The 25,070-nt window shown below is 47.3% G+C and overlaps 3 protein-coding genes across 5 annotated transcripts; all 3 read right to left on the bottom strand.

Annotated features, from left to right (window-relative positions):
• Nucleotide 1: 1 nt before the first annotated feature.
• coch (coagulation factor C homolog, cochlin (Limulus polyphemus)) lies at nucleotides 2-5,700 on the bottom strand. Of its 2 annotated transcripts, XM_062468967.1 has the most exons (13): nucleotides 5,061-5,700; nucleotides 4,756-4,804; nucleotides 4,339-4,383; nucleotides 3,871-4,027; nucleotides 3,641-3,774; nucleotides 3,374-3,442; nucleotides 3,080-3,133; nucleotides 2,721-2,868; nucleotides 2,294-2,397; nucleotides 1,878-2,104; nucleotides 1,417-1,675; nucleotides 1,043-1,300; nucleotides 2-961 (listed from the first exon to the last, which is right to left on the bottom strand). In XM_062468967.1, exons 2-13 carry the CDS (start codon nucleotides 4,787-4,789, stop codon nucleotides 789-791), a joined length of 1,662 nt encoding a protein of 553 aa, XP_062324951.1. In that variant the 5' UTR covers nucleotides 4,790-4,804; nucleotides 5,061-5,700; the 3' UTR covers nucleotides 2-788. The 2 variants fall into 2 exon arrangements, with proteins under 2 accessions (XP_062324951.1, XP_062324952.1); XM_062468968.1 differs by having other exon boundaries at nucleotides 4,756-5,700.
• Nucleotides 5,701-6,621: 921 nt separating this feature from the next.
• opn6b (opsin 6, group member b) lies at nucleotides 6,622-11,903 on the bottom strand. Its single transcript, XM_062468970.1, has 6 exons — nucleotides 11,243-11,903; nucleotides 10,816-11,021; nucleotides 9,945-10,044; nucleotides 9,659-9,763; nucleotides 9,331-9,554; nucleotides 6,622-9,047 (listed from the first exon to the last, which is right to left on the bottom strand). Exons 1-6 carry the CDS (start codon nucleotides 11,340-11,342, stop codon nucleotides 8,520-8,522), a joined length of 1,263 nt encoding a protein of 420 aa, XP_062324954.1. The 5' UTR covers nucleotides 11,343-11,903; the 3' UTR covers nucleotides 6,622-8,519.
• A 122-nt stretch (nucleotides 11,904-12,025) lies between these two features.
• On the bottom strand, nucleotides 12,026-24,956 carry scfd1 (sec1 family domain containing 1). Of its 2 annotated transcripts, XM_062468969.1 has the most exons (25): nucleotides 24,838-24,953; nucleotides 24,013-24,083; nucleotides 23,542-23,630; nucleotides 23,264-23,354; nucleotides 22,948-23,070; nucleotides 22,235-22,322; nucleotides 21,979-22,068; nucleotides 21,600-21,655; nucleotides 20,497-20,582; nucleotides 19,790-19,889; nucleotides 18,707-18,846; nucleotides 18,476-18,566; nucleotides 18,317-18,390; nucleotides 18,115-18,196; nucleotides 17,776-17,872; nucleotides 17,466-17,536; nucleotides 16,210-16,289; nucleotides 16,036-16,098; nucleotides 15,731-15,806; nucleotides 15,583-15,636; nucleotides 13,657-13,709; nucleotides 12,994-13,027; nucleotides 12,588-12,653; nucleotides 12,434-12,502; nucleotides 12,026-12,254 (listed from the first exon to the last, which is right to left on the bottom strand). In XM_062468969.1, exons 1-25 carry the CDS (start codon nucleotides 24,866-24,868, stop codon nucleotides 12,231-12,233), a joined length of 1,899 nt encoding a protein of 632 aa, XP_062324953.1. In that variant the 5' UTR covers nucleotides 24,869-24,953; the 3' UTR covers nucleotides 12,026-12,230. The 2 variants fall into 2 exon arrangements, 1 of the variants encoding a protein (XP_062324953.1); XR_009931348.1 differs by lacking the exons at nucleotides 12,026-12,254; nucleotides 12,434-12,502; nucleotides 12,588-12,653; nucleotides 12,994-13,027 and adding exons at nucleotides 13,246-13,355; nucleotides 13,465-13,496 and having other exon boundaries at nucleotides 13,591-13,709; nucleotides 24,838-24,956.
• Nucleotides 24,957-25,070: the final 114 nt, after the last annotated feature.

Consider the following 25,070-nt stretch of genomic DNA (forward strand, 5'->3'; position numbering starts at 1 on the left):
AAAATACACAATTCTTTCAGTGTTTATTGAAGGAAAACAAAGAAACAATAAATATGGAATACAGAATAATCGAAACATTAAATCAGAGGAGAATCTCCCTCTGCTTGTAAAAAACAAGGTATAGGTCAACATGCAAATGTACGTGCAGGCGTGTGTCAGTGGAACACATGCTGTCACAGGTTGAAGCAATAACATCATTCGAAGGCTGGGAGACAGTTTATAATGGTATGTTTCTCCCTACACACCACTTACCACTGAGTAAAAGACAGCCAGTTATGAACTACATCCAGAGCACGAGTACGTTGCCGTGGTTGCAGGCACCTTGAGACACGGACAGGGGGTGCTGTTTCATACGTGACACTGTTACTTTGAATCAGAAAACACGGATAGCTCTGAAATTCATATATACATAGGCCTATCGATATAGTTAGAGCCTTACAACATAGAAAAGCATGGAAGCGTTAGGAGTGTGTGTGTATTCTCTAGGACTGAGAAGTTAATGGTGTCTGATCCAGTCAACTGGACCCATGTCCAGTATCTTGCCTTGTGTTTTAGAGAGAATAAACACATTGTCCAATATGTACATTTTCAGAGGAAGTGTGGTTTGAGAACATTAGGGGGAGCTACCTGTATTTAGATGGGCTGGACATGTATGTTTATAGAGGCATTAAAGAAGGGCAGTGAAGAAGCCATGTCAAAGCTCAGGCTGGTTTGTTTGCGATATATATATATGTATGTGTGTATACATACATGTATATATATATGTGTGTGTGAGGAAAAGGAGGTGTCTAGTTGGCATTGGTGAAGTCTTGGCAGATGGACCGCACCAGCGGCTGGGTGAACTGCTGCAGACCCGTGAACTCCCGAGAGAAGAAGGCGTGGCTCTCCTTGGGCTCGGACGCCATCGCTCTGAGGTCATCAACAGGCGCCCAGGCCACGCCCACTGAGAAAACTGTAATTCCTTTGCATCACAGAAGGAGAAGAGTAAGAACAGGTTCACACGCACACGTGCATCGACACACACATAACCACACACACACACCTTCTTTCTGGGCTGCCAAGGCAGGACCTCTGACATCATCGTAGGACTGCCCATCTGTGACCACGATCAGGAAGTTTCTCCCTGGCCCCGCCCTCCTGGGCAGGAAGAGGTTCTGGACGGTGTAGGTGATGGCGTCGCCGGTGGCAGTGCCCCCTGACATGTAGGGCACGCTCTGCAGAGCCCTAATGGCCGCCTCCTTGTCCTTGTAGTCATACAGACCAAACTCCAAACGCTGGTCATAAGTGAACTGAACAGCACCTTACGAAAACAAAACAGGACACAGATGAACACAAATACACAACACCGACACACTTCTCCACACACACACACACCACCAAGAGCAACACACACACATATTTAAGCATTATATCTACCTATTCGGGTTCCCACGTCGGAGATATCAAAGCTCCCGGCAATGGAGGACAGGAAGTCGAGGACAAGGCGGAAGTTGCCGTCCCCCACGCTGGAGGAGCCGTCGATGAGGAAGCCCAGGTTGACGGAGTTGTAGCAGGTCTTGCTGCACAGCAGCTGCTCCGCAGAGCACAGGCGCTGGGACAGGGGCTTCACATGCTTAGTGGTGGTGAACCAACTGGGCATGCTCAGAGTGAAGAAACCGTTGTCCTTGCAGACTGCCTGACAACACGCACACACACATACACACACACAAATATGAATGCACACGCACGTGGACAAACGAACGACAAATGAAAAACGGATGAATACACAGTGAGTGGTAGAAAGACACACATTTAACACAATGTGCAAAACGATGATTGATGATGCTGATTAGGTATTCAACTTCACCGAGCTAATCTAAGGAGCTGTGTGTCTCTACCTTCTTAGCAAAGTCCTTGTCTGGGACCATAGCCAGCTCTTCGGGGGCAGGCCTGGCAACTGACACCAGGAACACGTTGATGCCCGACTCTCTGGCCAGCGTGGCCGCCTCCCCCAGATCATCAGACGGCCAACCGTCGACGAGCACCATGATGACTCTGGGGTGACCCCGCCTCAACCCCGCCTCCGCACTGAAGAACGACTCCACGGTGTGCATGATGGCCTTACCTGGGTTACATGAATTTAATTCGCTTGTCACTTCTCTCCATTCTCAAGCTCATTCTTTCATCTATCTATGTGTCAGTTCATTCAATCTCTAACTTACACACACACACACACACACACACACACATCCATTAATTCATGCCAATCTGCTGTGACATGCTTCATGTCAAGACATTGTTAATCAGATGTAACCTGTGTTGGTGTTGCCTCCCTGGTAGTTGATCTGCTTGATGGCTGAGACCAGCTCTTTGGGCTGAGTGTAGTTTGTCAGGAAGAACTCTGTCCTGGGGATGTCACTGCAGAGTAAACAGGCCGGTGTCATCAATCAGTGAGCTGTACTATGGAGAGGAGGGGAGGGGAGGAGGGGGGAGGGGAGGAGGGGGGAGGAGAGGAGAGGAGAGGGGAGGGGAGGAGAGTGGAGGGGAGGGGAGGAGGGGGGAGGAGAGGAGGGGAGGAGGGCTAGGGGAGGGGAGGAGATGAGGGGAGGAGAGGAGAGGGGAGGGGAGGAGGGAGGAGAGGAGGGGAAGAGAAGAGAAGAGAGGGGAGGAGGGAGGAGGGGAGGGGAGGAGGAGAGGAGGGAAAGAGAGGAGAGGGGAGGAGCAGAAGGACTCTAACCCACCTGGTCTGCACCACCCCCAGATGTGGCCCATCTGGTCCAACTCTGAGCATGACTGCCAGCTTACTAAGGAAGTTCTTCTGCAGGGTAAAGCGCCTCTTGCCGATATTCTGGCTGCTGTCCAGCAGAACAGCTATCTCCATCTGACAGTCTGCGACAGGAAAGACATGCAGGATTATCAATCAGCAGCTCAGCAGTTCATTATGATATGAATGCTTACACTGGCCAACCTTACGCCACTCCTAGACCCAAGTTACCTCTGTAATAAACCATTATGAGGTAGCATGATACTTTCTCAGCAAATAAAGCAGTTTCGCAGAGCTCACATACACATGCAAACACACACACACACACACACATACCTCTATTTCCTCCTGATGGGATTTTCTTCACTGGCTTCTTTAGTGGTTTCTTTTCTGCAAGACACACACACACAAAACACACAAACTCAGGTTACTGTATGGCCTTCTCCTTAGTGTTATGATGGTCATAAAACATCGTTGTTCATGAGTCTGAAATGAATAAAGACAGATTGTGTCTGTGAAAAATATCAACTTTTATTTATGCTCACGCAGTTAGTTATGTTGTACTATTATCCCTGTATTTAAACACCAGTGTGTATGATACTTATTTAGCCAGACTGGTTGGAGCTCTACCTGGTTCGGCAGCAGGGAGGGCAGTAGAAGTGATCTTACTGGATAGCTCCTGGGGAACATAGACAGCACCTGACCACACACAGGGAAAACCGGACTCATCACAACTGCACTAAAACTAAACAGTTAATGAAATCGGATCCGATTTGATTTTAGCGGATGTCGCTAAACACAGTCCGCTCTACATGGCGCGTACCATAATTATACGATCGTTGATGGTCCGTTGAAACTCAAGAGCTTTTTATTGATTTGTGTTGTGTCGTCACTTACCGGCCACGGTGAAAGATGAGGTCCACCTGGCCAGCGCCTGGGACTGGACACCGTGGGAGTAGGAGCTGAGGTAGTTCACTCTGCCCTGCAGTCTGTGCACCTCTACCGGACCACCAGACGATTGGATCACCCCTCTGAAAAAAGAAAGGTAGGGCCGCTTAAGTCATATCGTTAAATAAGCGTAAGCATAAGTGAATGCAATCAAGGGTTCTGTTCATCTCATCCCCTACCTGTGTACCGCAGCAGCGCAGACACTAGACACAGCGGCATACACACCGGAACCGAACACCGACACACGCCACTGCGTACAGTTGGGTGGACACAAGACCACCTGTCGGGACTCCGGTATGTCTGCCCCGCGTGTCAAACAGGCGATTGGCAAGGGAACTGAAACGTGAATTAATAGCTAGATGATGAATATTAAATCTATAGATTCGTTTCAGCTTCAGAGTATTCACCAGAGCAGCTTACAGACATTCAGGTAGGCTAAGGTGGGAATCGCTTTCGTCCAAACTGAAGATCAATGGGCCTATGGTTTCCCGTAGCGACCGGGGCCTGAGTGGTATTCAGCAACAATAACATTCTATCCGGTAACTAATTGAAAGGTTTTTATAATTGAATATAATAAGTTACTGCTTGGACACAACAGCATATTTCAACCGTAATTCACCAATGAGAATAGATTTATAGTCACTTACCATCTGGTTCAGATCCAAATGCTCTGTATGTCAGACCCAAAATACCTGGACGTGAAACAGAATAGCTGTTCAAGCAGTGATTTACAGAAGATCTTTTGTCCTTGGAGAAGTGCTCTCAATGAGGTTCCAGTTTAATGTCATTGTAGATCTTTAGTATCGTACTGACTTAAATCCTGTCATAGTCAAGTTAGTATAAAAACTAATTACATTTTTAATTGGTTACAAAGCCCAGAAACATACAGTATGTCATAGGATCTGATTGTCAAACTAATTGTGGACACCAGTCGTTTTTTGTCTTCATTTAAGTTCAGAGGTAAAGGACGGCTTCTGCTCAACACCAACAAAAATATTTGTTTACAACAAAATATCTTAGTAATACATTCAGAAATGCATCGAGTTGGTTTACCAAGCGCTTACCTAAAAGGTGAAGAACAGCAAACAGATTTGACATTATAGACTCAGACACCTGCAACGAAATCAGTCTATCAGTAACAAAAGTGAAGTTCTTCTCTGGATGCACAGTCAGTGAAACTACAGCAGGTCAGGCAGACAAACTGGTGTTGAACAATGACATAGGTGAAAGTGGTTGCCTATTGAATCCAGAGAGAAAACAACAGCCTGATCTAGAATGCTGCCTGGGTGATTCTCAGTCATGCGTACACAAGAGCATCTCCCTCTGCGTGTACAAGAAATAACAGTGAAACAATAAAAGTCAAGCTTACAGATAATAATTAACAGGAAAAAAAACTTTTCTTCAAATTTTAGTTTGATAAAAATCCAAAGATTCCGATCGGATATTGCAGTTGGAATGTGTCAGTATTCCTGAGAATCTTGCAGTATTCCTTGGTTCACTTCTGACCCTCCAGAGAGAGCGACGCTGCTTAAATAATCTCCCCCAGCTTCCCAGTCATCCCTGCTGACATCAGCCGAGGAGGGAGGGCCCTGCTGGGGACAACACAACCTGGGGCAATTTGAACCTGGCAGTGAAAGCAAAGGGAGGACAAACCTGGCAACGTGGACAATGAAGTGTCCTCAGGGTGTGCCCTAAAAAGGGGTTAAATATGATGAAGGTAATAATAATTGTTGTGATTTCATGACAGCTTATAGTCAGTTTAAAACCAGGGCAGGGGGCTTGGTTACAAAAACACCTCTACTTGTCTCAGGGACCTGTCACAATCAACTCGTCATCACTCTGAGGGGGCCCTAGGGTCACTGCAACACTGTAGAGTTGAAAACAGGTAAATGTTTGGGTTAATATTAGTAAAGAGTTAGCAAAATAAGTGATCCAACTTTAGCTTTGCTATTAGTAAAAATAAATCTCTATTCTCCCCCAAGAAATAATTGATGAACTCCCTGTCTGGCTGCTACCCAACCCAATACCGTGATTTTTCTGTTACATTTAGTCATTTAGCAGACGCTCTTATCCAGAGCGACTTACAGTAAGTTGTTCTGTTGCTTGGAAGTTTCTGAGTAATATCTACAGCATGTCATATTTTCCAAATCTCTATAGCTTTTATGTCCTTTGTAGAATATGTTATGTAACATAATAAATAACATTTTAAATTAAATTTCTCTCAGTGATCTGATGTATGTCCAAAAAACTGGTACTAAACGATCGGCCTGTTCAGCTGGCTGTCAGAGAGTATGGATTGGCAGTTTGTTATTGCTCTTACATAACTTTCCTTAATAGTGATGTTGAACAGCTGTTTTATTTCACTGTGCTTTGTTATCAGATGGGACTACTGTTTGAGGCTGGTCCAGAGAGGACTGTTTTCATTTGACGGAGCTTTGTTGACATATCCTACTCAAACACTGGGATGTTCGGTCCCTCAGAACACTAAATCCTGCTCCAAATGACCCCCTTCTGTGTCAAACTCACATTGACACTTTGCTACAGTACGAATAATTTTGACAAATATAAACCAAGTAAGTTAAACAACATACAAAAGTCATATTCACAACAAATCAAGTTTTTCAGTCCTTGTAACCTTTTCAAAAAATAACTATAAAAGGAGTTCATATAAATCTAGGCTAAGACAATACAAGGAACTCTCCACAGGATAGGGTGAACCTGACTTCTTCTTCCAGAAGGCCCAGTGAAGACAGGAAGCACTGCCTAAAGAGAACCTGCAGGACAAAAGCCCAAACAAGTGGCTCACCTGAGATCTGTGTCAGCGTCTTGGCAGAACAACTGACCCATTGTCCACAATCATTGTTGGACGTTGTAGTGAGCACCAAGGAGGATCTCGCCGTCACCCCCCCTTTTCCTGTCAGATGTGTCACTAGGGGGGAGGTGGGGTTTTTACGATCGTGACCGAGATGGACTCCAAGATGGAGTCATTGTATACCTCTCGGTCCCAGGCCTCCCTGTCTCTAAAACAGTGGAGAAGGATCTAGTGTTTCATAAATCTTCAAGTCATGTTTTTGTGTCCATAATCGTGGTGTCCTCCAAGTATCAACAAACACTCGATCATCATATTTCTCTGGATTAACTCTCTTGCTAACAGACAGCAGGCTTGTTCATGGTTTCATGGTTTTTGGTTTTCTCCCAGTAAACAGGTGATGGTCACAAGGAGAAATTGGCTTGGCTCTCCATTCCTCCAAGCTAAGTTGCTGTTAAGATGTGTGAGTGTGTAAGTGTGTGTGTGTCACTGCACGAGTGTGTGTGGGAAGAGGAGGAGTTGAGTGAAAAGGAAATGACACAGTTGTTTCAGGTCAGGCCAAGCTAGTTGATCTCTGATGCGCGGAGGGAACAGAGAGGTCCTAAAGTGGAATCTACCCAGAGTCCTCACTTCAGAGGTCAGGTTCTTAATCTGAGCTCTCCAGAATCAATTATATTCACATGCTATCTTAACCTGCTATTCCTGTTGCTAAATCATAACACCTCAAATCATTTTACTACTTTGAAGTCCTTCACTGTTCATGTTCATCAACTCCAAGGTAACTTTAAAGTGTTTCATAAACTCAGTTACACTTCGACATTCTGTTTACAGCAAGGTGTGTCCTAACAAGCTAGTGTTTTGATGACTTGCTTTTGTGTGTGTGTGTGTGGAGGTTTGGCAGGCAGGCTGGCCTGGGTAACTGCTGTAGCAGGTTCAGGTCCAGGGACCTCCTGGGGTGTATTGTCTGCCTGTCCTCCTCCATTAGTACATCTGACATTCCTGCCTGCACCCTTTGGACAACAGCTCTCTGTACGTATACTGGAGGGACATCACTTCTGCCAGAGAAGGCAGCCACAACTGTCAAAATGAAGATGCAAACTTGAAAACGAACAAAACAATTTAACAGATTTTAAAGAAAATACTTTGCACTTTAAAATAGTTCTTGTTTACCTGCCAGAAATAATTATATAAGGAAACTGTGGATGGTAACATAGTACTCCTCCAGGCTGAATGACTGAGGAAGTGAATGGCTAACTGCCTGTCAGTGTTTCCCAGACAGCCCTGGAGGGCCAGAGGAGGGCCAGAGAGGGGCCAGAGGAGGGCCGGCCCCCAGATTAGCGAGTGCAGGTCAGTGCGGGGCCGTTCTCACCTCTTCCAAGGCTCATTAGTGCTTCTCTCTGCTCCTCTGAAAAGTACCGGGAGTCAACAGTCATTACCCAGCAGTCCTACATGTTGGAGTGGCCCACCCCTCCCCCGTCATATTTATAAAATAGCCTTTCAGCATGAACTTACCTGACCATAACTGACGACCTTTGCAAACATCACAGAAACTGACAGACTTTCTCTTTCTATCAATAACAAGATTGACATTTATTATCAAAAACAACACATTTGATACTGTAAATTACAAACCGGAAGTGATTTCTGATTTTACACAAAGACTGTGTAAGAGTGAAAATGGAGCAAAGCAGGCAACCTCCTTCTTCACCGAGGCCAGTCCTGGGCAGCAGGACATTTATGTTTTAGGAGACATCTCAGGTCAGATTAGCCATACCCTGACCTGAACCATTAGAAACTGGCCCAGAACCAGGGCTCTAGGGCTCACAAGAGAGGGCTACAGGGTGTAGAACCATATGATATCCCAAAAACAACATTCCTTTTGGATTCAGTGTCTGACCCTGTGTGTGGTTTCATTAATGACACAAATGGGGTTTACAGACTTACAGCTCCACACTGACTGAACAGTAGTTACTTGAGTGACAAAATAGGGACCGCTTTGGCCTCCGCCAGCCAACAGGCTCACAGACGGCCTGAGTTGCTTAACCTCCTCAGAAACCCCCGAGCAGGACGTCCGAGAGAACTGCTGTGGTTCCTCAACATGGGCGCTTCCTCCCCCCTGTCCTCCACCCTCGCCTCCCCCAACCCTCCATCGCTGCCCTCGTTGTGACCCCCCAGCCCCACCCCCGAGTCCAGGTTAGTGTCCCCGTCACCCTCCTCTCCCTTCATGGCTGCCACGTCCACGTTCACCTGCACCTCGTCTGGGCGTAGTGGGCGAGGCAGGAGGGGCTTGGGGGTCTTGGAGAAGGTTGACCATCCAAGGCAGGCTGGACAGGACCAGGGCCAGTGGACCAGGGCCATCAGATTCTCCCTGAACTTGGTGCTCATGCCCAGGTAGATGATGGGGTTATAGAAGCTGGCTGACTTGGCGAACAGACTGGCCAGGATGCTGGTGAGGGGGGGAACCTCGTAGCCCAGGGCCGACCACATGGAGATGACGGCGTAGGGAGACCAGGCCAGGAGGAAGGCAGCCGCTAGGAGGAGGGACACCTGGGAGCAGGGAGAGGCAGGAACATTAGCCATGGGTGGTGTGTGTGTGGTAGGGATGTGTGTGTGGTAGGGGTGTGTGTGGGATGTGTGTGTGTGAGGGGTGTGTGTGTGTGGGATCTGTGTGTGTGAGGGATGTGTGTGTGTGAGGGATGTGTGTGTGTGAGGGATGTGTGTGTGTGAGGGATGTGTGTGTGTGTGGTAGGGGTGTGTGTGTGAGGGATGTGTGTGGTAGGGGTGTGTGTGTGAGGGATGCGTGTGTGGCAGGGATGTGTGTGTGACCCACCCGTGTGATGCTGCGCTCCATCTGCCTCTGCCTCTCGCTGATCTCACCCCCTTTGCTGGACTTGTGGGCAGAGTTTACGGTGCGGATGATTGACACGTAGGAGAAGACGATGGTGGTGACGGGGATGAAGAAGTTGAATATGAAGATGAGGAGGACGTAGAGTCTGTATGGCTCTGAGTACTGGGCCTGGACCCAGTCGATCTCACACGTCCCGTACTTACGAGCTGCAGGCAGGAGGACAGACAGCATCACATTTAAGACTTCATGCAAAAATGTAAGATGTTCAGTTCCAAACGTATTCCACGATGCAGCAGTGGGGACAACTTACATGTGTAACTCCCCCAGCCCACTAGAGGCGCTCCGGACCAGAACAGAGCAGACAGCCACACTGAACCGATCACCATGGCGACGTTAGGTTTAGTTATGTGCTGAACTTAAAATGAGAGAAGAACAACGTTTGTCAACAGGAGTATCATGATAGGCACATCTCTGTGACAATTAAAACAAATGAGATCAGATCTGAAACTGGGATCTATTAAGCTATTTTCAGGGTGAGAGTCTTTACAGACAGACAGACAGCAGACAGGCAGACAGGCTGTGTCTGGTTAGCGTACCATACTGTGGCTGGCAGCCTTTGATGTAGCGGAAGATGCCGATGGCAGTCAGAGTGTTTATGCTGATCAGCCCAAAGAGTAAGATCAGAAAGCCGTCCACCTGGCACACACACACACACACACACACAGACACACACACCTGATTAGGACTTCAACTGGCTGACACACCGAACATGTCAGAATGCAGCCAAATGGCAAGGCTGCAGTGGACACTGTGCCAACCCCATCCTTAGCTCTTTAGCACCTGTCCCCTCCATCACCATAGTCCCCAGTCCCCTGTAGTTACTTTGGCCTAACCTACCCCCCAGCACCTAGACACTGCAACCTCCTACTACCTACCACCTGGACAGTGTGATAAAATAGGTAGCCTGCCCTACCTGTATGAGGCAAGTTCTTTGTTAAACGGTTCAGAGGATAGTGTGCTCTGGGGCTTGAGTTTAGCCAAGGACAATGACCTCACAAAGTCTGCTGGAAGGGAGACAGGAACGCTTAAGGCACACACTCCACTTTAGCAGTGGAAAGTTCTGTTTTTTAATTATCTCTCTTTTATTCCTCTCATCTGTCAAACCTCGAAGGAATCCCGGGTTGCCAGGGCAACTGCAGTGAGTAAGACAGGTCCAGTTTCATCTTGAACAGTGGGTCTGCTTTGTATAAATATACTTGATGCTAAGATACAAGGTCAAACACAAACATATTATTTAAAAACACCTCTCAAACTTGAGAAAACTATTTCACGGGTTAGGGGTTTTTGAGAGAAAGACAGAGAACGCAAAACACGCGAAAAAGAGAGAAATAGAGACGTAAAAAAGACAAGACAGCAAATGCAATCGTTTTTTGAGAGAGAATTCAAGTCCCCGCTGCGACAGACCACCTGGCAGGTCCAGAGAGTCCTGATCAGCTGCCCGTCGTCGTTGAGCAAGTTGAAGACCTCCAAGATGCCTCGGGAGTAGCCGAACATGGCTATGCCGGCATCGGACACGGCCAGGTTGTAGGTCAGCAGGTCGGACGGCTCCAGGTAGTGTCTCTGCTTGGTCATCATCAGGATCACTATTCCGTTACCGATCCACGACAACCAACCTAAACGCAACAACAACTTATCACAACATAACACACAACTTAATAACCACTGAGTATTACAACTGCTGTAGTGGTCATGATTTTAATACTGGCTTGAGAAGGTTTATGTGTCGCTGTATGAATAGTACGACTGAGCGTAGCTCAGTTTTAGAGCATTCAACTGCAGATCAAGAGGATGCAGGTTCAAATCCCCCCTCCCTGTACCCCTGGAGGGTTCTTACCTAGGAAGATGAGGTAGACCCCAATGGCGGTCTCCCCCTCATCCGACACCTGGTACACGCTGATGTTGTTCCGATACAGGGTCCCGTTGTTGTCCATCATGCAGTCCTGTTCACAAACCCCCAGACTCGACCTTTCACAGCAGGCTCATCTCCATAACACACGCCTCCCTGGGGACCAGAGCTCCAAGCACTCCACCACTCTCTGGGTAGAGCTGTACCAGCAGTCAACAGTCCCAGGCACTCCACCACCCTCTGGGTAGAGCTGTACCAGCAGTCAACAGTCCCAGGTAGAGAGGAGGTACCGAGGGAAGCTTGGACCTCAACGCAGGCTGGGGGTCGCTGAGGTGGAAGTGGATGTTTCAAACGGCAGATAGGGGCGGGAGTAGGGAGTCCCTCAGAGCAGCAGGAAGCTGGGGAACATCACCTTGTTCTTCTGGTGGATGTGTCTGGAGCGAGCGTAGCCATGACGATGAAGCCTGGAGGATGTAACCTCCCCCCCTCCCCCGCACTCCATCTGTCGGCATGACAGACAACACTGCTGCATCTGAGCATCACTGTGTCCTACATAAGCAGATTATCTGGTTAGTCTAATGAGCTTGTCTGGGTCGCGGCAGGCTAACAATGACATGGGAATGTGGAACATTATAAATGTGTGCATGTTAAATAAAACTGATGTGTGATGACAAACATGTAATATGAAGGCATTATTGTTTACAGTGGGGAAATGGTGTCATTGATTTGACTTCAGTACAAACAGACAGGAAATCAGTCCTTTGAGACATATTGGTGCAGCACTGAATAAGACTGTTAAACTTTATTGATTCATGTGTAAAGAAAGAGTTAGACAAACATTGTAAGTCGAATAATAGACATTATAAAACAAATGGAATATCAGAGTCATTCAGGGGCTAGAGGAGGTTTAGAAGGTGGTCTATGATTCATCAGGAGAAATGGAATCCCAACAGAAATGTTATGTATTCTTGATTTTTTACTTTTGTCCAAGTAAGGAGAGCTGTGTGGGGAAACAATTAAATAGAGAAGATTAAAACACAGGAATCTGAACAAAATCCCATTTCCCAACAAACATTGTGCCACTCAAAAACCCACAGATATGTTCATACCCCTCCCCAGATGAGATCAGTTCCAGTCATAATACGATAGTCTGAAGAAGTAGCACTTGTCTGACTGTACCTGCTTGATAAACTGTCCGGCGTTGAAGAGTTCACTGCATCCATACAGCACTCTCTTCCCCTGCTTCGACTGAGAAGGAAAAATACAAGTATTTCACTTGGTATTCTGTCTTAAGGCATGAATATTGTGTCTGTATGCTGTCATGAGTTATTACCTTGCTGTAGTCAACCAGGTTCTGATATTCTATGTAGTTCCCTCCTCCGACTACAAAGACTATAGCCTGGGACACAAACAGAAAACAAGCTGAACCAGACAGCGTGGTCATGCATAGATGCTTTCATCAAACCAAAATACCATACTCTGAAATAATATAAAAACATTTCCTTGTATCTTCCAACACTAATAAAGACTGATTTACTTCCTTATCCTGTTAGGTCTGAAGTGATTAAAGTGTGAATCCAGGGGAGTCTACATCTGCTGTGTGGAGTACAGGGTGGATTATCCTGTCCTGGCAGAGCACCTAACTCCTACACGATGCACCCTAACCCCAAAGAACACACCCAAGCTCCTACCCCTAACCTCCCTCCAGGTTAGGGGTAGGTGTGTGCGTGCGTACTGACCTCCTGAAATGGGTTCTTGTTCCTGGGAATGGAGCTGAGGTCAGGAGGAACAGAAATGGAGAGAACATATGGGGAGTCAGGTGGCTGAGCGGTTAGGGAAGCGGGCTAGTAATGAGAAGGTTGCCAGTTCGATTCCCGGCTGTGCCAAATGATGTTGTGTCCTTGGGCAAGGCACTTCACCCTACTTGCCTCGGGGGGAATGTCCCTGTACTTACTGTAAGTCGCTCTGGATAAGAGCGTCTGCTAAATGACTAAATGTAAATATAGATGAAGAGATGATCTTATCAGTCCTCATCAACAGTCAATATGATTCAGCATGTGGCAAAAACCCATCTCCACCATTCAGCCTAGATCTACACAACCTAGATCTACACACCCTAGCTCTATGTTCAGCCTAAATCTACACAACCTAGATCTACACAACCTAGATCTACACACCCTAGCTCTATGTTCAGCCTAAATCTACACAACCTAGATCTATGTTCAGCCTAGATCTACACAACCTAGATCTACACACCCTAGCTCTATGTTCAGCCTAAATCTACACAACCTAGATCTACACAACCTAGCTCAATGTTCAGCCTAGATCTACACAACCTAGCTCTATGGAGATGTATCACCACGCCCAAGCCCCTCCTCCTCTCCTCCACCCACAGGTCTTACCTTTCACTGCCTCTCAGCATCTTGGGGTCAAAGTATCTGTAGTCATCCGTCTCCTGAAAGGTTAACATTCAAGATGAGTACCTTTACATAACCGAAGAGAATGATCATGGCACACGTAGGAAAAAACACACCCCACATCCGCACGCCAGGTACTTTTGAGTTGCATGATTGCAGGTTAGCATTGTGTTCTATTCAGTCGACACCTGCAGCCATCTGCTTCTACAAGAGTCCACTTCAACACAGGTCATCACCTTGACAACTGCTTTAATTAATACACTCCAGAGGCTTCTTTATCACTCTCTCTCCGTCATTCTCTCTTCGTTGAGTCTCTCAGCTCATCCATCTTTTTTTTATACCTAAAACTTCCTCCCTTCCCCCCTCTCTTTACTGGATGGATGAAAACTCTTCCCCCCTTTACAGCCAAGACACATTCACCACCTCTCCTCTCCCACTTCCCTCCCCAGCAGGACTGTTAGTTCACAGTCAGCCCGCTGAAAGAGGAGCTGCTGCTCTCGAAAGGACTGAATGCTCCAGATTTTTGTGCTATCGTCTTTCTTTCGGCTCAGAGGAGAGGAAAAGAGAAAGGAGGAGAGGAAAAGAGAAAGGAGGAGAGGAAAAGAGAGAGGAGAGGAAAAGAGAGAGGAGAGGAAAAGAGACCTTTTCCCTCATGACCACACGAGGGGAGGGGTTAGACCTGGACTGAGGTATCCCTCAACTTCTCTTCATTGATCTCACCCCCTCCTCTCTCCCCTAACCCTTTCTTCCACCCACTGTCCCCTCTCTCTCCTCTTTTCTTTCTCTCTCTCTCTCCGGCTAGCAGAACAACGGCATCTTTGTACAGTGGGCTGTAACTCCAGTAGCTGAGAAAATGATAATATTGTTACATCCACCTCTGAGTTTGGAATGATGGGAAAGGTGTGTGTGTGTGAGTGTGCGAGACCATGCATGTGTGTGTGTTTCCACAGAAGTTATATGATCCCCTGCTTCACACACAGCCAAGGACTGTGAAGAGAGAGGTGTGTGTAAGGTGTGTAAGTGTGCATGAGAGAGGTGTATTAGTGTGTGTGTGTAAGAGAGAGGTGTTTAAGTGTACGAGAGTTATGCGAGTGCTGATCTCCAAGCTGGTGTCCCAGTGCTAGGATCATAGGACCACACTAGCTGACATACGTTAGATAAGGAGCACTGGGGAAATCCCTGAATAGACACTGAGACTCAAGGCAGTGCATGAATGTGTTTGTGAGAAATAGACAGTGAGGGAAAGAAACCTGTGTGTGTGACAGAGAAAGAAAGAGACGAGAGAGAAAGAGAGACAGAGAGAGAGAGAGAGCGAGATGTAAGGTAGTTAATTGTTAGAAGTGATCTAAGTATTTGGCGGGAGAAGAGAGGATTCACTAAAGCTGCTTAAGTGGCTACAGCTACTGTATTAATCAGAGACAATCAACATATCCAACATCAGTCAGCCAACCAGCCAGCCAGCCAGCCAGCCAGCCAGCCAACCAGCCAGCCAGCCAGACAGCCAGTCTCCTCTAGTCTTACTGCAGCTCTCCACCTGCTCAGTCAGAGTTGGAGGGAACCCACCAGGTACAGGGTTAGGGTCACGGTACAGAGGAACAGAAAGGGAGGTGTAGTTAATAAAGTGACAGGGGGATAGATGTATGCTTAGACTAAATGTATGGGATGGTTTGAGTGAGATGGATGGAGGGCAGAATGGAGGGGAGGAAGATGGATGGATACGGGGAGGGCGGCGTCTGTTCCTGACTGTAAGGATCAGGTGCTTTGTGAGCTCACAGCTCTCTCTGTCATCACTACTCCCTCATACACATGCTGGAGTAATCACACAGATACTGGAGGAATGTCCTCTCGCTCACACGCACGCACACACACACACGCAACCCGTACACACATACAAGCGCACTTAAGACGTACAGGGTTTGATTTCAGCTCCATCAGGTTGTCCAGGATGCGTGTGACCGGAAGGTTCTAGAAAAGAAAAGAAAAAACAGTCAAATTGTTTAATTTTATGATCATATAGGCCTACCTTAATACAAAAATAGACGATGTATGAACCACTCACATGCTGTTTGATAACCAGATTCTTCACCCCCTCCATGACAAACTGGGACCCAGAATTCATCACCCTGGAGAACAGTCTGAGAGGGAGGGAAAAGGACAGGAGGGAGGGATGAGGAGACAAAGAGGAGGGAAGGTTAGATTGGGGGTTAGGACGAGGAATTTCCACCACAGTATGCAGTACTTCATAGTGCTGTTTTCCTTGGAAGGAATCTGGTAGATGCACAACTGGATTGTGGATAGACATCTTTCACAGAGATGAAACCGTGGCATGATCCAGAGCAGCACCAAAGAAGGAGACTGCCTTACCCCATGGGCTTCACCCCGCTGCTCCCGTAGTTCGCTGGCGTGGCCGCCATCTTGGTAAAAGCCCTGGCACACAAACGGTAGAAGACACATTCCGAAATTCACTCAAATCCTCTTTGCCAAATACCTATTGTGAACAATGTGCTCTCTGTTGCTGTGAGGTGTTTGGCTGCTCACTTCCACTGCCTGATGTAGTTGAGGGGTGAAAGGTCACAGCCTGTGTCCAACAGGGCCTTCTTGTACTGCTCCACGTCAGCCTGCAGCACACATTGACAAATCATCAGCCCGGCTCCGAGGCGGCCTCGCGAGGCACCTCTCCCAGCAGAGCACTGTCACACTGAGCGCTTGCTACGCTGACCTCAGCCCTTATTGTGCAACGGCAGAGACGGGGGTTTTTACATAACTGTCATCGCTACACCACATCACTCAGTCTGGAAACCACACGATCCCCGAGGGGAGATGGGAATGTGCGAGAGGGAGCCATTCAGTGAATAAGAAAAAGCGATAGAAAGAGATAGAGAGCAAGAGAGAGAGGAAGAGAGAGAGAAAACAAGAGACAGAGAAAGGAGATAGAGAGCAAGAGAGCAAGAGAGAGAGGAAGAGAGAGAGAAAACAAGAGACAGAGAAAGGAGATAGAGAGCAAGAGAGTGAAATAGATAGACACAATAGTGACGGAAGAGAGACAGTGAGTGGAGGGAGATGACAGGGGGGGTGGGGGGGGGTTGTCTCTGAATAGGAGAGGGAGATGACAGGAGGATGGCAGGAGGACTGCATCCTACAGGGGACAGAGTTTATCTGCCTGACTTCATCTGTCAGTCAGAGACACCACAAGGCTCTGGAGAACCAGCCATGAACCTCACGATTTAAACCAGACTGTTTGAACATCCCTATCCAAGCCCCACTCTGAACCACACACTCAACCACACCAAACACTTGCAGGAGAGCCCAGGACTCAGTGCTGGGACACTGTGATCCTCCAAGCACCAGCAGAGTATTCATAGTTCACACGCACGCACACACGCACGCACACACGCACACACACACACAGAGCTGAGAACAGTGACTGGCTCCAGTCGTGGAGTTTGGCCGGGACTTGAGAGGAAAGCAGTGTTCCTGGAGACAGTCCTGCTCGTGTCACGTATAACAGACACACAATAAACCCCTTTCAACACTGACTGGACGCTGCCCTCAGCAGTGCATGAGGAACGAGCATGCTGGGAGGCGATGGTTGGGGTCACCAGGCCCTGGGGGTGGCGCTTGGATAGCCTAGGACTAGTAGTTGGGGTCTAAGTTGCATTGGGACAGGCCTCAGGACAGGAGTTGATTTATTATTTGGGTCTAAAGAGAAAGTGAGTGTTCTATGTAGAACTTGGCTCAGAAGAAGAGTGTGTGGTGCGTGAGCTTGGGTTTGGGCCGGGCCCCAATGGTCTTACCTCCGAGGGAGGCTGTGGGGCTGTGATGTAGAAGATCAGAAACAGCCTCATCTTGTCCTCTGGTGTCCCCGCTGGTCAACAACAAAGACACAACAGACACAGTGTTTACGACACAACCCAGGTGCGCTGGCTGCTTCTGGAGACATTTTCTTTTCTTTAACAATATATTACTGTTCAACTGGAATGGATACAGCTCTCTTGTTGAAACACCAGGCAGGGACCCTGATAGGCTGTTGTATGTTTGCATTAGGAAGTCCATGACCTATGACCTTTAACCCTGGCCCCCAGACAGCCAGGCAGAAGGACATACCATCAGGGTCGCTGATGATGTCCAGGAGGGACTTCTCCAAGGTGGATTTGCTCATCAGTTTCTCCTCGTACTCAAAGTACACGTCCAGCTTCCGGCTCTGTGGATGGGTGAGGAGACCGGCGTGAGGAATCAAGTCACCTGACAGGAAACACTGTGGCTTGATAGAATTTCACAACAAAGGTGTGAATGTAGGGTGTAGCAGGGTCTAAAGGGTGTAGCAGGGTCTACAGGGTGTAGCACGGTCTACAGGGTGTAGCCAGGTCTAAAGGGTGTAGCAGGGTCTAAAGGGTGTAGCAGGGTCTAAAGGGTGTAGCAGGGTGTATGGGGTGCTATACTAACCTTGATGTGGTCAAGGACAGCAGTAGCTACGTTAGTGTGGAGGTCGATCAGTCTCTTTTTCTCCAGCAGCTCTGGCAGGGAGCTGAGGAACAGAACACAGGAACAGAGTGAAAGGTACCCTGAAGAACCACCACGTCTGCTGGGCTGGAGATAAGAGGGTAACATACTGAAACTGCTTGGGGGGGCATAGTGAGCGTTTTACCTGACAGCTGAGGTGAGTTTAGCTGTGTTGTCTGACAGCATACTGATGGCTCCCTCATCCTCTCCTTCTAAACCCTACAAGACACAGTCAGGACAGCTTTTTAGCTCTGGGAGAGTTGTGATGTGGGCCATATTTACGATGCGTTTGTGTGTGTCATACCATGATGCTCTTGAGGCGTTTGACCTCGTCCTCCTGAGCTCTGTACGTGTCCAGCTCTTCCTGGACAGACTCAGCCACCTCTGGGAAGGGGCTGGAAACACACTTCAATACTTATGTCATTCATCAAGAGATCCAGTGAGGTGGCGTCACCCCCCTCTCTAATGACAATGAGCTGATCTGACGACCGGTGTGCTGACTACCTAGTGTCTGCCGTGCGTTGCGATGACTGACCTGCCCTTGTGTTTCTGCCAGAACCTGTCTGCAGCCGTGAGGTCGTAGCTCTTCTTGTTCTTCTTCTTTGGTCTGGCTCCTGCTGGCGACGCCCCTGCGTCCGCACACTCATCCATACTCACCCTGTTGAGGTGGAAGTCCTGGAGAAAACACACAATAAACACAAGGTCCAGATGGGACGATAAACCGAGAATACTTGATTCATTTAACAGGTATTTTATCCAAAGGAACATAACGGTAAGACTTTCTATATCTCCAGTGATTAGGAGAGTCAGGAAGGTGGCTGGTGATTGGCTGGTGTGGAAGCAGGTCTGGTAATATGGTCAATCCTCTACCCACATCAGTGGAAAACAGACTCATCAAGCAGACAGGCAGACTGCTTTAGGGAGGTAACATCACACTACCGTCCTAATCCCCCCACTGCAAAAAAAACAACTGTCATGAATCCAGCAGGGCTGGAGCAGGGCAGGCCTGATCCTGAAGAGGCTCTGGGCCAGCGTGGGAGGAAGGATACCAGGAAGCAGAAGAGAGGAGGGTGGAAATGGGTCCTGGCTAATATTTACAACCTCTGGCGACCCTTACTGTATTACTACACCTAACCTCTTCATCGTAAAAAGATATATAGACACACACACAGATATAGTGGTCTTCAACAAATAGTAGCATTGAGTTAAACCTCAATGCTACCATGTGGCTTCTGATGGGTTACCTTAGGGTTGTTCAGCTTGACGACAGTAAGGTGGTATCAGCTGTAGACCAGACTGCATGGTACTGTACACCCCATCTGTCAGAGGCCTGAGGCTGCTAGTCCCATCAGTAAACCCACCAGGTGGCTGCTTGACAGAGCTATCCTCCCCCACGAGCTCCTGCCGTGACGGATCTACACCTTCTCCAGAGTACGTCTGCTCCAACAAAGCCTCTCCTCACTGCTCCTCTGCCTGCTTCCACCTCTCTGCCCCCCTCTCTGTCCCCCCCCCCCCCCCCCCCCCGAGACCTCCTGTCTGCTATGACTGAGCTAGCCCCCCCAGGTAGCAAATCTAGCATCGATAGATCTGTGTGTGTGTGTGTGTGTGTGTGCTGTACCAGAACATCGTGGATGAGGGCCTGGTAGGTCCAGGTGTGATGCAAGGGGGTGGCCAGGTCCAGGTTACGGTCAGCAAGAACAAACAGGGGCCTCTGGAAGCTGGAGGGAGAGAGAGAGAGAGAGAGAGAGAGAGAGAGAGAGGTGGAGGGGGAAGAGATGGAGAGAAGGTGAGAGTGAATGGACATTAAAAAAAAAGATGAAAGGATGGACAGAGACAGGAAAAAAGAATGGAAAAAAAGAAAAAAGAAAAGAAAAAACAATTGGGTGGTAGAAAAACAAAGAGAAACCGTGAAGGGAGAGAAATGCAGAGAGTAGCGAGGGAGATAAACAGAGAGACATGATGAAAGGAGGATGATTAATCAATCCCAGAGATCCCCACGGGGCTCAGTGTTCCAAAGCTGGAAACAAAGACCAGCTTGAAATGGATCTTGGGAGACGTAGTCCCAGAGGAGGCCTCATGGCTGCATGCTCTGTTCTACCCTCAACTCCAGCAATGGGATGCCAGGAGCCTGCGGCACAGGGCTTAGAGTCCAGGACGAGGTCCAAGATCGTGATTTGAGACATAGATTTTCTATTTAGGTTTTGATCTCATGAGTTCTGGTGGTATGGAAAGCATTTTTTCCGTAGTTAAGGACAGGATATGAGAGAATTATATTCTCTAGTGTCTCCTTTGAGCTCGTATTACCCAGAATGCTGTGCGGCATACCTGAACTGCCCGGCGGCCATGTTGTCTCCGGTAAACAGACTGTTCCTTGCATCCCTCAGGTTTTCACGTAGTTTCTTGTCCAGTTTCTGGAACAAAAAAAACAGGGTTAGATATCCTACCTCACATATGTAACTTACCTCTGACATAGCTACCTGAGTGATAACGTGTTTACTCAGTACAGACGCCAGACAACTGTAACACTAAAGTCTGAACTGTCGCAATAACAAAAAAAGGGTTTGGTGTGATTTAATAACAGAACAGAAGGTTGCTAGAGTCCCGAGCTACTCGTCTACAGGTGTGATATGGTCCCAGCGACACAATCCTCCTGGTTAAAGACACTTCCTTCTCCTTCCCTCCTTCTCTCCTTCCCTCCTTCAGCTACCATTCCTTCTCTCCTCGCCTCCACACCAACAGCGTCGCCACAGGGAACAAAGGGCAGTTTTGTTTCAGTCAGAAACCAGCCGCACTGCATCCATCCAGAGCTAGATCAGCTTGCAGTCCTGCCAGCCTCCATCCATCCGTCCAGTGTCTGCTGCCCACGTCCTAACCCTGCCCGCCAGGCCAATGACAACACGGTGGCTTGTGGCTCTGGAGGTGGCTTGCTAAACGAACCGTACTCGCTTCCATTTCCGCTTCCTCGCTTCTGAATGTGGGCTGTGTATGGATCCCCATATATTAGCTTCTCTTCCTCCTCCATGCCCTGTGGATATGATCCCCTTCCTGCCCCTCTCCAACCACGGACCAACTTTCTGGCAGTAGCCTGGGGGGTAGACTAGCCCAGAGGATCAACGCTATACTCCCCTGTCACCTTGAAACTTTCACTAATGCTTGTATTCCATATATATCTGAAACTCCTTTCTGCAGATGCTTCATCGACATAGATTTTACTGTGAAAGTCTAGATCTCACTGTGGACTATGATTGGACTTTTGACTCAGGAGAGAGCAGTTCCTTGTTGGTTAGAGGGACTGGAATCGCAGGTAGCTGTGAATGTAGCTTGGACAACCCTGGTGTGTCTATGAAGATATGGTGGCTGAGGAGGGACATTAGAGTAGAACGTACGAGAGAAAGAGACAGAGAGAAGGAGAGAGAGAAAGTTCTCACCACAGCGACCATCTCTGCAGCGTTGCCGCGGGGACAGCGGATGATAGGAACAGCACCTGCGAAAAACAACCCTGATGTGTTATACAGAGGGCAAGGATGAGTACAGGATGTTAGCCGCCCACTAAGCAGAGGGCAGGGGTGACTTCTGACATGATAAATGACTCTCTTCTATCCGGCGCTAGCACTGCTGCCATCTAATGGATCTCAATAGCCCTAAGCCAAGGAAAACGATTGAAAACCCACAGATTCAGACTGTGCACACATAGCATAAGAGAGGGTTGTCTGGAGTATCGGTGTGAATAGCACAAAGGAGAAGAACCTGCAGTGTTTGAGTAGAGTGTGAGTGAAAGCAATGTGTATGGATGTGAGACAAACTCACCCAAAGTGACAAAGAAGCAGAAAAGGCTGTCCACTATCGTATCCATGATGGCTTCCATATCAGTGTCCATGATGTCTGGCTTGTTGATAGCTATACAAACACACAGCAATAGAGGCATCAATAAACATCGAAGTCAATCAGAAAGCTGACCAACTAACTAGGTCCATGTATTTGTCGTGTAGCGTGAATATTTCCTATTAGTCAGTGTGTGTGGTGTGTTTAGTCTGGCCTAGCAGTCAGTGTGTGTTAGACTCACCATGGTAGGAGATGAGCTCCTTGTTCTGGTTGCCTAGGATAAACATGTCGTCTTCAAGAGTGATGAAATTAAGATACTGGTCAAACACCTGAAGACAAACATCAGAGACAATTAAAGATAAAATAGGTATGATTTTTAAATCATACCTATTTTCATCCTATCATCATATAAATCTGTTGTTTAAGCTAGTGAGGCCCTCTGAGAGTTTAGAAACACAGACCGCTCCGTGCCAGTGGAATGTACATTACTAAATTTTGGAGCGCCCTGCAACTTTCCATCCAGAAAGCGCGGAAGTAAAGACAAGAATTTGAGTTGCTCTTTCACAATTTTGAGTTTATTTTATAATGTTGTGACCTATTACAGCCTTAACACTACATCTCCCAATTAAATTCTATCTGATGTACCCAGTTGAATGTGATGAGGTGGAGGCTAATTCAAATCGTTTGAGAACTCCATCTCATATTTTACAATATGATGGATGATTGTTTGAAAAGTGTGGTTGCAGTGGTGGACAAGGTGTGGGTATTAACATCTTCAATAGCACAGGTGTACTCTGTGCCGCCCAGGTGTACTCTGTGCCGCCCAGGTGTACTCTGTGCCGCCCAGGTGTACTCTGTGCCGCCCAGGTGTACTCTGTGCCGCCCAGGTGTACTCTGTGCCGCCCAGGTGTACTCTGTGCCGCCCAGGTGTACTCTGTGCTGCTATGGACTGACCTTGGTGACCTGGTTGACAGCGTTAGCTGCCAGAGCTGCGCTGGCGATGTCCTCTAGTTTGCTCCTGGATATGGCTGAGATGAAGTTCAGGTAGTAAGACTCATACAGTTGGTTGCGAAGGTCCTGAGAAAACCAACAATAACGACATGGACACTGTCTCAATATACCAACAAAAAAATATTCTCAAACCACTTGTCTTTTTTTGTTGTTGCCTAGGATCAAGGCCTCAACAGCACTTGGGACACTTGTATGGTTCAGAGTTCACAAAAGCCACAATCTACATGTGATATGAAGGGTTGAAGACCAGAATGCTTACTTGACATATCCTGTCAATGTTCTCCTCTGTGGGCATGACGAAGTAGACGGCAGGAACATCTGGAATGGGGTCTCTGTCTGAGTGCAGCAGCCTTGAGAAACACACGCAGCATTGAACAGAACTGTAATTACCGCAAGTGACAATATATACACTGTTCATGTTAACAGTCCTCATGTAAACACCTTCTTTATACTTAACTTGTCAGGTTTGTCAAGGTAAGGTAAAGCTAGTGAGCGTGCTCAGTCATTTATCCATAACACCATGGTGGTGGCACTTACAGATGCAGTGTGATTCCCATGTCTCTTAACTCCTTCACTGCCAGTAGAGGGGAAATTATGTCCTGGCCAAACCTGTCGTAGATCAACACCTAAACAACAAATAAAACAATAAAGCAATTTTATTCCATCTATTTACAAACTGTGAACCCGTGGACCGAATAAAAACATAAGATGACAACTCAGTATGATACTTTAACAAAAGGATAATTGACTAATTCAGTTCTAGAACAAGAGATATGTGGGGTATATGTGGGAGTCAGGTGGCTGAGTGGTTAGAGAATCAGGCTAGTAATCAGAAGGTCGCTGGTTCGATTCCAGGCCATCCGAACTGACGTTGTGTCCTTGGGCAAGGCACTTCACCCAACTTGCCTCGGGGGAATGTCCCTGTACTTACTGTAAGTCGCTCTGGATAAGAGCGTCTGCTAAATGACTAAATGTAATATGTGGGGTATATGTGCAGGTCACCCATACCTTCCATACTGGCTCAGTAGCTGTGTTCTTCATAGGAGGGGCATTGAAGTTCAGCATCCGCTTCAGGGCAGCTACAGAAACAACACCATGCACATCTCATCAAGAAGTGAAACAGAAAGTACTAAAATGATCATTCTGAAGCTATGTTTCTGAGGACATAATATATTTTAATCTCGGGGATTGGTTAAAGTGTTTCTATCATAAATCTAATCGAATCAAACTCATTTTTAGAGCTAGAACTTCTACAGTAATAGCATAGTACTCAACTATTCGGCTAAGTGACTACTTAACCCAACCTGAATTCCGTCTGTCAGGTAGCTAGCATGCTATTTGGCAGCTAGCTAATCAAATTTGTAGGATTTAACCAGAACAGAGAAGAAATGAGACACGATGTTGTCAACACTTAAGTTAGCACAATTAGCTCAGCAAATTAATAGTACCACCTAGCTAGTCTAGCTAGCTAGCATTACACGTTTTAGTGTAACAGCATACTAGTACTACATGGGTGTCTGGTAATATAGCTCGCTATCTCATCTGATATATAATGTAGTAAGTTGGTTGTTTGTGGGATGGTTAGTTCATGACGTTGATAACCGCTTGACCAGGAGTTAAGAGTGAAGTCTGAGTATGCCTAGTACAGTCAGTAGCGAATCAATAGCTAGTGATGAATAATCCATGTCGACGGTTTATCCCATTAGTGACAATGACAACTATTTCAAGTCCACGGATGAGACGTGATTTTACAATAAAAAGATACGTCTCCTGCTCACATGCCTATATACGGTCTGGTTTCGTATTAGAATTGTATAAGCACAATTTACAAACCTGCCTGCTTTTCCCGTACGGACGCCGCCATCTTTTCTGTTTATGCGGTGACGAGGCATCGGGTGACGTGGCAACCCAGTTCTCGAGAAGAACTGAGTGTCTTTCAAGCGTTACTGCCACCTACTGTCAACCACGAATCACTAAAAGCTGCACTCAACGTTCACATTGCGTTCTTGTAGGCCTACGTGCAACAGGGGTTCACATATTTATGCACATTAGATTTAATACTATGG

The sequence above is a fragment of the Osmerus eperlanus genome, chromosome 9 (assembly GCF_963692335.1).
Source record: "Osmerus eperlanus chromosome 9, fOsmEpe2.1, whole genome shotgun sequence".
Lineage (NCBI taxonomy): Eukaryota > Metazoa > Chordata > Actinopteri > Osmeriformes > Osmeridae > Osmerus > Osmerus eperlanus.